The sequence below is a fragment of the Acipenser ruthenus genome, chromosome 2 (assembly GCF_902713425.1).
Source record: "Acipenser ruthenus chromosome 2, fAciRut3.2 maternal haplotype, whole genome shotgun sequence".
NCBI lineage: Eukaryota > Metazoa > Chordata > Actinopteri > Acipenseriformes > Acipenseridae > Acipenser > Acipenser ruthenus.
In genome coordinates, this window is record NC_081190.1 from 61,428,358 (window position 1) to 61,440,582 (window position 12,225).

General features: G+C 36.0%; 1 protein-coding gene across 2 annotated transcripts in view; it reads left to right on the top strand.

Annotated features, from left to right (window-relative positions):
- Window positions 1-12,225, top strand: part of LOC117408776 (uncharacterized) — a 52,735-nt gene that overhangs the window by 17,808 nt on the left and 22,702 nt on the right. For both annotated transcript variants that reach the window (XM_058998527.1, XM_058998537.1), the window contains exons 10-18: window positions 4,746-4,954; window positions 5,859-5,998; window positions 6,885-6,995; window positions 7,119-7,277; window positions 7,440-7,563; window positions 7,665-7,868; window positions 8,519-9,399; window positions 10,197-10,336; window positions 10,472-10,600. In XM_058998527.1, the coding sequence (XP_058854510.1) occupies window positions 4,746-4,954; window positions 5,859-5,998; window positions 6,885-6,995; window positions 7,119-7,277; window positions 7,440-7,563; window positions 7,665-7,868; window positions 8,519-9,399; window positions 10,197-10,336; window positions 10,472-10,600 (2,097 nt within the window). The remainder of the gene's footprint in view (window positions 1-4,745; window positions 4,955-5,858; window positions 5,999-6,884; window positions 6,996-7,118; window positions 7,278-7,439; window positions 7,564-7,664; window positions 7,869-8,518; window positions 9,400-10,196; window positions 10,337-10,471; window positions 10,601-12,225) is intronic.

Genomic DNA, 12,225 nt, shown 5'->3' on the forward strand with positions numbered 1-12,225 from the left:
TTCCACTACAGTAAACATCCCATCATGGGAGCTTATATTACAGATACAGAAACTGTATCTATGTGTAGCTGTATCTTGTTGCTGTGAATATATATATATATATATATATATATATATATATATATATATATATATATATATATATTATATATAACTTATCATTATTATTATTAAATAATTTATTTTATTTATTTATTTTTTAAATCACCTTCTACTTCATGATTACTAGAAGTAATTTATCGTTAAGCGTCTTAATGTTGATTATGCAGTCATTATTTTAATGTATTATTTTTCGGAATGTCTGCGGCTGCACAAAATAAACCCAACCCAAATTCAAATACAGGTATGAGCTTTATAAAAATCTGTCACACAGAGCTGTGTAATTGCCTACAGTACAAGGCTATTAGCCTTCTGATGAAGGGCAGGGACATATCAAAAGCTTATTTGCAGACGTGCCTATGTAACACCACGGTATTTTGATAGGTTTTTTTTTTGTGTGTGTGTTGCTTGTTTTGTTAATACTGTTATATCCTATGTTTCATAATGTCTCCGCATATTAAACCCCACACAAATTGGATATGTGTCAGTTTCTTAAATAGTAGTATAGGACTAAACACTTTTCAAACAACAGCTGTGTTTTTAGAACACTAATAACACTTTCCCAATAAAACCTTTTTTTTTATTTATTTCCTTAGCTGCATTGTTAATCCGTAAAAACCTTGCCAAACTATAGTTTCTTAATTTTCTTATGAACCTAGGGCCAAATATTCAAACGCCTTGCGTGTGTCACAAGGGGAGTTGTAGAGAGTTTTTTGCGAAAAAAAGTTGCGCTTTTGAGTGAGATTCAAAACAGATGCTGCGTTAGAAAAAATGTGTTTGGGAGTTGTTCTCTAGCAAGTGCTTTTCCTTCAAATTTGGGGGAGGTGTCATGAGTAATCCCGCCCGCAAATCACTATGTTGCATGGAAATCACTTAAGACTGGTTACACTCCTCTTAATTATTTCGCAGGAAGTATTTCAGGACAATCTCTGCTTCTAGTTAAAGAGTGAACATGACTTTCAGACAGCTATATTTGCAAATGTAACAGAAAAAGAGGAAATATCATGCGGGCAAAATATACAGAGCGTATAACATTCCTTGGCTTGTCTACTGCAGAAGGCCTTAGTCGATTTATACTTTGATTAAACTTAATAACATTTTGGTTTATTTCCAACTCAAACATTTAATTATTTTAAACAATACTAATTATCGGTGCTTAATTTGTAAACCAAGAGGGGCCGGGGCGCAAGCAATGACAATAATACCGTTAAGCGTACTAGTGTTAGATTTTATAATCACGTATTCTACATCATATGTGCAAAGCAGCAGTATATGCAGAAAAATAAATTAAAGGCAAATGCAGGGCAAAACAAACAAACAAAATATGCCTGTAGGGCCTTGTGACCGAGCGCTGTTGAGTGGCGTGTGAGGTGACGTCACGGACCAGGAAGCAACAGAAACAGTGAATGGGCGGGTGAAACTGAGCACTACGGCGCTCAGCGTTTTATTAAATAAACCAAACAAACAAAATATTCAAACAAACAACAAACCAGTACAAAACAAAACACGCGTTGGCCAAACAAATAAACAATAACGAAACAAGTATAGTTTATATATAGCAATTGTTTCTTTCCCTACTTTCTCTACGCTCGCTCCACTCTCCCGTACTCTCCTCTGTACACTCTCCTCCAGCACAGACAGCTGCATGTTCTTATATTCTGGCCGAGGGGTTAACTAGATGTTAATTATCTTATTACCCCTCGGCCACAGTCTGCACGAGTTTAGTAAGGATGCGTGACTGTCAGCTAGTTAAATAATCAGTAGCTGATCAGTCACGCATCCTCACAGGGGTTTTAAAATGCAAAAACAATAACAAATAACAAAATCGGCTTTCGCCGTAATAAACATAAATCATAATAAATAAATAATAAACAAAGGGGCGGGACACTCCGCCACAGGCCTATACAAAGGCACGTAACCCGTAGGGCAGAGGGGGCAGTGCCATCCGCTATTATTCTGTGTTTTATTATGGTTTGGCATTTAAACGGTTTAAAATGAAATAAAAAGTGGAAAGGCATTCAGATGACTATAGAAGACTGACATTGATTAAAAAAAAAAAAAAAAAAAAAAAAAAACTATACACGCACACTACACAAACATTGGTTGGACCCATGGTCCGCGCTGTAGTAGCCTAATATCTACCTATATCTAACATTATCAGCGCTGTGAATGCAACAGAACCCGCAGTTTGTGAAGATTGTAATAAATAAATAAATACATAAATAAATAAATACATTTCTGTTTAGGCTAGATAATTGTTAGCTTGGTTTGTTTTTATTCTCTATTAACTAAATTATATTCATTGAAAAAAGGAAAGGGAGAACAGTTATTGTTTTTATATATTTTTTTTGAACAGGGGAAGTTAGCAGGCAGTGTTCCTGCATGGGGATAGGGGTACAGGCAGGCATGAACGCGTTTAAGTTCAACACTAACCCTAAATAAAATGTTGTTCCTGTTATTCAGCAGTAGTATAATCGGAAGCAGTGGTATTTAAAAATAACACAAGCCAGTTTTCACTTTAGTGAAGTAGGCTACAATATGTGTTTTCATTAAAACTTGTTAATTGAAATTAATGTTCAGCTTTCATATTGAAGCTTGTTGTGTACTACACATTCAATCAAACCAAGTAATGTAGGAATGTGCTTGTATCGTTCAAGACTTTTTTCAAATCAAGTAAGCTTATTTCATTTATGTATAAAAAAAACGACAATAGAGTCGCAGTCCTTCTTTCGCAGTCAGTGTCATCTTTATGGCACGTAAATGGTAAAGTGGACTATCTCTGTTTACCGCACGCAAGAACTTGCATAATGGATAAAACTGTGTTGAGAATGGTAAGAAAACGCATTTGAGAGCAAAATATTTGGTGACATTTTTAACTTTCACAGCGGAAGAGGTGCTGGGGCTATGCCTCGTCAAGCCCAAATAATGGGTCTTCATTTTGCAAAAAAGTTGCTATGGTTATATACCTCGAGAGAGTTCCTGTGTTAATTCATGTTAATTTATTAATTTCCGCAGCACTGTGGTAATTGCAGTTTCTCCGCAACTCTTAGATTTCACTGATTTGCGATTAAAACATTCGCAACACAAGCAGGGTTGCGAGAAATATGAGAAAATTTGCAAGACCTTTGAATATTTGCCTCTAGTTTCTTGATTTTTTGTTAACATCATAATTTGTATTTTATTTTATTTTTCTATCTCTCTTAACATAAGACCAACTCATTTTTTGTAAAGTATAGCATAAAAAATACAGTCTGAGGAATTTGTGTCCAGTACCTAGTGACAGCACATTGAACATGATAAATAAATGCTACAAACTACAAATATATTCTAAAGAAAAAAAAAAACAGAGCAGGTATCTTTTTTTTCTATTTAATACAAGTGTTGTAGTATTATGTTAGCTGTCCTAGCGGCAACTTTTCCAGAAAACCAAGAGTAGAAAAGATGTATTAATTTTCATATCTCCCTTTCAATCATTTTCCTTATGATATAGAATAGTTCCAGGTAAGTAAAACCTCTCAAAAACAATATATAACATCCTATGTTAAATATTTTTGCTTGTTAAATATGCTTGTACATAACACTCACAGTGGAAATATCTACAAATCGCAATCTGTTCTGAAGGGTACAAAATGGAAGATGTACTGTAAAGCACATGTGTATCTATGTTGTATCGGAAATATATTGCAGTGAAATGTTAGATTATTATTTTACACATGCACATTACATTCAGCTATTTAACAAAGAGGGTAACTTTTTGACAAACAAATATATATTTTCATTAAAATAAATAATACATTATTTCAACTTAAGTTACTTGTTAGTTTTCTCTACATTGTCTCCTTAGCTGTATCCCTCACAAGCTGCTTATTTATTGTGTGTTCAGTAGCTTCCCAACGATATATTTTGCTCTTTGGAAAGACCCACTTGAAGGGTTGTATGAATCATAAAGGCAAACCTTTGCCCTGTCTTTAAAATTGCTTTGTTGAAAATGATAATGAGGCCACTCCCCAATTTTAGCTGACACATGGCGGTAGCACAGGGGTAAAAACTTTGGGCAAAACATGGTAACAAGTTCACTTCACAGGGCAAAGTGTGATTGTGCCAGTTTGCCCCCACCTAGCACCCCATAGTTAAGAGCTAATGGCCTTTGCCTTAGCGTTAGTGCCTGCCCTGTGATCAAAATTGGGCCCATACTGATTTGCATGTGCCCTGTTACTTCATCTTGATAAATTTGTTTGCAGTTTTAAAAAAATGTCAGGTATTCTTGCCTACATAATGAACAATAATAAATAGTAAATAGTAAAGCATTTGTCCTACTTTAGTATAGAAACCTTTTACAAAGGTGCAAAGTCATGGATATATTCACAGCTGTCGCTGCAGAGTAAAGCGGAAATTTACAGAAATATATGGTCAGAGTACAAAAATAAAAACTGAAATTGTTTGCATACACTAGAGACGTTTTTTAATAATGTTATTTTCCGTTTTATTGCACACATAACATTATTGAAGGCTGTTGTCCATGAATGTATTCATCAAGATTAAAAGGAATTTGAATGTGGAAGCTGCAATACTGAAATTCACTTCAAACTTAAATGGTACATGTTAACACTTTACTGTACGTTTCTTTTTTGAATGTCTCTGACTAGTTCTCGACTGTGAAGTTGATCAGGGACTTCAGACAAGTGGCCCACCTGAAGAACACTGTCACTGGTTTAAAAGAACCATCACTGACATCAAATACAACCTTGGAAGTATAAAAGCATCAGACTACATAGATACCCACCCAACGCAACCAGAAATTAATCAGATGCTGTATGCAGCCCATCAGAAATTTATGGACAACATTCACACAAAGGTCCCATTCTGATTTATTTGTATTATTTATCTGTTTTAGTCATTTAATTTGTGTACGGGTTATTAGCACAAATTATAATACAGTATGCAAAATAATAATACAAGCGGACATAAGCAATTCTTATTTTCAAATAAAAACACTTAAAAATTAACTTTTAGTACAGTTAAAATGTAGATTGCATTTCTATGTGTTATAAGACAAATCAAATATTGTGGTAGTGAATCTATATTTTCACTGACACATAGGAACGAATGGCCTCAAAGACCACGCTTGTTCCCAAGACTTCATGTGTTGTAATTCAAAGCGAAATCAGACCATGGGACCAACAGCAAAGATACTGCGATGTAGCAGCTTATCTGTAGTGTTGTATATTTGCATATCTTAAGTAAAGATTCTCAGCACAACAAAGGGGCCAGTAATACTGTTGTAAAGCTACTAAGAAATAAGATCATGATTTACTCCACACTGCTGCCCATGACATAAGAACTGCTTTATGTCATGGGCAGCAGTGTGGAGTAGTGGTTACGACTCTGGACTCTTGACCGGAGGGTTGTGGGTTCAATCCCAGGTGGGGGACAAACTGCTTCTGTACCCTTGAGCAAGGTACTTTTACCTAGATTGCTCCAGTAAAAAAAAAAAACAACTGTATAAATGGGTAATTGTATGTAAAAATAATGTGATATCTTGTAACAATTGTAAGTCACCCTGGATAAGGGCATCTGCTAAGAAATAAATAATAATGCCATTGGCTCAAATACATTTTTCTTCCTTTCTGATAGTACTGTGCATCAGTGTGTGAGGGACCCAATAGCAAGGAAACCCCTGCCTTATGCATGCTGAATCTTTGAAATATAATTTGGCATTCCTGTATCCATTAATTTGAATCTGTTCTGTTTTCTCTCAGCTACGGCATACTAATATCTATGAGCACAATGTTGGCTGGGGACGGGAAGGAATCAATTCAAAAGTCAATTCGTCACATTTGTATTATACCGAGCGAATCTGCAATGATTTCAAGAGAATTGTCATCAGCCACTTTAACAGGTAATATTATCTGGAATTACTTTGCTAAACATTTAAATGTAAAAGATGTACTGTTTAATAGATACCTTCTCAGCTGACTCTAATACAAAGAGCCATGTCATGATTCACAGTACGAGATACAGTAGAAGCCTACTGCAAAGTGTTGATTCAGGTTGTATTTTGAGCGCAGGTCTTTGGTTTTAAACTGTTATGAGTGTTGGTCTTCATTATTGTTGTCACAGATTCTGCAATGAATCTAGTGCTTGTCTTCTATAGACACTAGTCTTGTTGTATGCTTTCATTTGTTCTTTTATATATATATATATATATATATATATATATATATATATATATATATATATATATATATATATATATATATATATATATATTTTAGCTCAAAGAGCCAGCTGCCCTATATAATGTATGTATGTATGCAGTAAACTGTTGTGTGTGGCTGGACTATATTCTGCCAAAAAAAAAAGCTGAGTTCTGTATATAAAAAAACCTTAAACCTACAACCATTTTTACCTGCAAACCAAGAAACAATGAAATGTCATCCATCTGCAAGCCTCCTACATTTACTGAACTGTATTTTCAATTGCCTTTTGACAGCATGTTTCTGTTACAATAATGTTGAAAGAGACCAGTTTGTTATAGTGTTACATATGTTTAATGCCATCAGTCATTTACAAACATGTTGACACATTGAGTAGATGAACATAATAGTGCTAGATTCTTTTTTTAAATCAGTTCAATGCAAAATACCACATGTATCCTGATAATATCCAGTTTGATAAATACCCATCTGAAATGCATAGGTCATTTGCAAGCTGTTCAAAACAATTGGATGCAATATATATATATATATATATATATATATATATATATATATAAATTGTTTCAGATCCCTCAGTTCAGGTGCATGTAAAGATCCACCTGATGTCAGAAGAAGAGACATTCGTCAAAATCAAGTGAAGGAAGAGATTCTAGAACACATTCGCCACTGTCAAACACTGTAAGTTCCAAAGTATTTCAGTGTCCTATTTCTTGATATGACCCTAACTGCTAGGCTGTTTTTATATTTCGTAATATGTAAACCAGTGGTTTATAAATGCAAACTGTATCTACATGAATAAAGGGCAGGGCATTGCATTGGAAGGGAATCAGACCTGACTGACCTGAGTGAAGTGGTCAAAAATTCACAGCAGAAATTGATTGTACTGCATGGAGAAAAGGGATGTGGGAAGAGCACATTAATGGCCAAAGCTGCAGTTCTGGCATCTAACTGGATATCGGGGTAAGTTTTTACATTTTTTTTTTCATTAAGAATATCACTATCAGCTTTAGTCCTGTGACTTTATAAATAATGTAAAATAAACATTTTTAAACTTCACTCTGCACTGGTAGAGATGACTAAGTTGCATGTATAATGTTTTATTGGCTTTTATTCTATTTCCAGGAAGCTTAAGACCCTTGTGCGTTTTGTGAGAACCACTGGAGAGAGCAGAAACGTACGTTTGCTGCTTCAGAGCTTATGTTTCCAGCTTGCAGAGATTTATCACGGGAAGGCCAATTTATCAGAGGTATTTAGGCAACTATATTAATGTACTGTAACAAGTAATACATTTTGTGATTCATCAATGTGTACTGTTTAATAAAGATCAGTCATTGTATGTGGTTTTAGGGTCTGCATGCACTCATGAATGAGTTTATTGCTCTTCTTGAGTTTGCGTCTGAAGACAGCCCTTTGCTAATCATTCTTGACGGTCTTGATGAACTCTCTGAAGAGCATAACGCCAACATCTCTTGGCTTCCGCCTACCCTACCTCAGCATGTGTATCTCATAGTCTCAACATCAATGGAATCAAGCTGCTTGAAAATGTTAGAGGTAATTGTGTGCTCTACTGTGTGTTATTACTAATATTTTCCATGGTTTTTCTTAAGATGTGTAATAAGTACATGTATAAAGTATCAACTCGCAGGAAAGAGGAGAATAATATTCAAAATTGTAGTTCAATATAAGCTGCAAATAAGTATGTTTTAAAAAAGACAGCAAAGTTAAAAAAGGAAGGATGTAAACTACTGTATATAATTTTCATGTCTATGGTGCATTATAAAATGGCAAGAATCTCATTGGATAGCAAGTTTTTCAGCCTGTACAGATATGTCACCATACCAGCACAGCTTGGAACTTTTAGAACCATTCCATGATTCCCGTGACAACCTATTTACTTTGGGAGGGATGGGGGAGGGTGCCATTTTCTAAGTGCAATAACGCACTCCAGGGCTTCGCCTCTTGCCAAACAACACCCTAAGGCGTGTGGATATTGGACCATGTTTGCACACCCTGTCGTGTATTATTGCTATCTTATGTACTGTATACTATTGTTGTTATAATGAACAACTCCTATTGTTAAATGACTCTATAGCGTATTATACCACTAAATATTGAGATACAACATTTTGAACGATGTGGGACAATATTCGGCATTTTGAAAAATCTTTGTAAACTAACAATAAACCAATCTATTCACACAGAAGCTAACAATAATGTCAAACACTGTGCACATCAAACCACTCAGTCCTATAGAGGTCAGTCAGATGCTGAGGTGTTGGCTGGAGAAAGACAACAGGAGATTACAAGCTGGTCAATGGCGGCTCATCGTTGAGGCCTGTTTGGCCTGCCCGTCCCCTCTGTATCTTCAGAGTGCCTATCAGGAGACCAAACAGTGGGCTTCATTCACCTCACCAGATGAGATATACCTGCCTGCAGACCTCTGCAAACTGTACACATCCATACTAGCCAGGCTGGAGAAGGAACATGGAGAGCAATTTGTGAAGAAAGCTGCCTCATTCATAACGTTATCTAGAAATGGCATCACTTTGGAGGAGTTGGTAGACTTGCTATCCCAGGATCACAGCGTTATGCAGGAAATACAACAGTCTCATGGGCTGACCATTTCCAAGTTTCCCTTTGTCCTGTGGGCTAGGCTTCAACACGACTTAGGGAATCACTTGGTGGAGCAGAAAACAGACAACACCTATGTTTTCAATTGGGCACACTCCACATTAGAGCTGGTTTGTGAGGAAAGGTACCTGAAAACAAGAGATGCCCAAATTGCATTGCATGCAGAATATGCCAGATACTACTTGGGTAAGAGGACCTCCCCAAATGCCAGCAATGCTAATGGCCATGGTTTTCAGCCACTGGTGTGGGTCATGGAAAAAGACTCAGTGAAGAATTACATTTTCAACATCCGACAACTTCATGGAGTTGCATACCATCTGATTAAATCCAATTCCATTTCAACTCTGGTGTCGGAGTGCTTGTTTAACTATGAATTTCTCCTGCACAAAGCCTGGGGCCTGTCTGTCATTCACTTGGAGGAGGACATAAAAGCAGCAATAACACCAGAGAAGTAAGCTAATTTAATTAAAACAATGTATTCAGGAATCGTGAATCCTGGGAGAATTATACATCTACAGCTAAACCTTATCATTATAAACACAAGCAGAAGTTACTAATCAAATCAATCTCTGCTTATATAGAGAGAGGGGGCTGGGTGAGTTAAAAAGGTCATATTGTCATGTTTTTAATGAAACGAGGAAAACTGTTCAGCATAGGTGATTAGGATCTCTTGCCCAGCTCAAAACAAGCTTTAAGCCAAGTAACAGGAGATTTAGAGAAAAAAGTATAACAAATTAAAATAACCCAGATCCACTCCAGAATGATTGCAAATATCATAAAATACTTAGGGAAATGGATGAGAAAGCAGTGTGGGGTAGTGGTTAGGGCTTTGGACTCTTGACCGGAGGGTTGTGGGTTCAATCCCAGGTGGAGGACACTGCTGCTGTACCCTTGAGCAAGGTACTTTACCTAGATTGCTCCAGTAAAAAACCAACTGTATAAATGGGTAATTGTATGTAAAAAATAATGTGATATCTTGTAACAATTGTAAGTCGCCCTGGATAAGGGTGTCTGCTAAGAAATAAATAATAATAAAAAATGGATAAGAAATCTCTTAAAATAACATTTTAAGCTATTTCACTTTTTAATGCAACCATAACCTGAAAAGTATGGGGCTGTTATTTTGCCGTTCAATTAAAAATGTAGTAACCCAGTTGGCCAAATGTATCAATTAATTTAGTGTTATTCTAAAGATTTTTTGTGGGGAAAGGGAAAAAAAAACTTTTTTTATTGTACTTTTTTTCATAGACAACTTATTGACTTGGACGTGTTAAGCGAGGCTCTACAGTTGTCAAAGAAGGTCCTTCTTCAGGACCCATGTCAGTTGGCCTCTCAGCTAGTTGGCCGTCTGAATCAGATAATCGCCACAGACATACCAGTGGCACCAGGTAATTCCTAATGCATAATAAAGATGACACGTAGGTCAGATATACATATGATTTTTATTTTATTTTATTTTATTTATTTATTTTGCTATTTGAAGTAAACCATTTTGAAGTATGTTTCTGACTTCATCCTTGTAGGTGATCCAAAAAAATTCTCTTATCTTCACACCTTGCTGTCGCAGTGCTACATCTCATCTGTTCCTGTTCTGGTGCCCTCTTTCACTTGTCTTCTCCCTCCAGGGGGGCTGCTGTACGATCTGCTGGCAGGTAAGACAAAATCATTTCTAATTGTTATAACTGAAAGGCACATGAAGTTTCTTTATTTGAAGTTTATTTTCTTACAAACTTGTGGTGGCTGTCATGTAATCCTCACACGTGCGTACCATGAGTGTTTTATAATACAGGCCTTGGCACTGATACTGAATAATTCACTTGTGTTTCCATATGGTACAATTAATATTACATTCAGTGACATTAAATGTTCTTATCAAAGTACATGTGACGTGATGCTTGACAAGAAAGAAAAACGGGCAAATTCTTAAAATAACTGTACATGCATATAACATGAGGAGGCTGTGTGGTCCAGTGGTTAAAGAAAAGGGCTTGTAACCAGGAGGTCCCCGGTTCAAATCCCACCTCAGCCACTGACTCATTGTGTGACTCTGAGCAAGTCACTTAACCTCCTTGTGCTCCGTCTTTCGGGTGAGACGTATTGTAAGTGACTCTGCAGCTGATGCATAGTTCACACGCCCTAGTCTCTGTAAGTCGCCTTGGATAAAGGCGTCTGGTAAATAAACAAATAATAATAATAATAATAACCATTTCTTTCAGCATTTATTGTATGACTTTCAAAATGACAAGTGGAGGAATGCAGGGTTATTGAGAGCATTCTAAACTCACGTGTTGTGAAATGTTTGCTGTTAAGTGTCTTTACAGCAAAGGTCATTACAGAATATTAATGAGCTGGTTCTCATCAGCCAGTCATTGGAGACCAGGACAAAGACGCTTCAAACTCTGCCTTTAATTACTCGCTGTACTCTGAACAAAACAGGACTGTTTAAAAATATTTTGCAAGGACCTGTATAAGCAGTGCTACTGGAAGAATAGCTTGATACAGCTAATGGTAACTCTAACATTAGTAAAGAGAGCATGTACCAGTAATTACATCATGTTTCTTAATGTTGTACCAAAGCTACATCAAGCTGATAATAAGTGTGGCATTGCTTCAGGCTTTGCATTAATGATGGATGCTGTTGGTTGTAGTCATGTAGCATATTTAAATGGAGTCGGATTTAAAATACATCATGTAGAGTATTTTGACCTAAATCTGAATTGTAATAAAACAGTAGAATTACACTATGTATGAAAATTTAAATTACTTTACAACAAATGCTTTATAGTAAGGTAGTAAATTCTGAGATGTCACACCACAATTTAAGCCTCTACATGTTCGTCGTATAATTTGAATCTGTAGTTATTCGGCAATAAAACAATGTTTTCAGTAATTTAACACTAACTCTTTCTTCTTGTCTTTTATATACAGTGAGCCTTTTTTTTTTTCTAAAACCACTGTCCATGCGTCACTTTACTGTTTTAAAAAAAAAAAAAGTATGAAATGGCCCTTGAATATTAATGTAAAAAAAAACAACTTACTGTTCATAACACTCTACAGTGAGTTGAAGCAAAGTTAACACCTGACCTATGTAAAGGATGCTACTATACTGAAAAAAGCACAGACTGCAGAAGTAAATTGATTTCAGATACCAAATGTTCTACATGTTATCCTTTTATCAGGTGCCAAATCAGTAATCAGTAGTCAGTCTGTTTACCATTGTTGTGTATGTATCCGTTTCTGCTCTTCCTCTGAATGGTGGGTACACTTGGAATGGTAA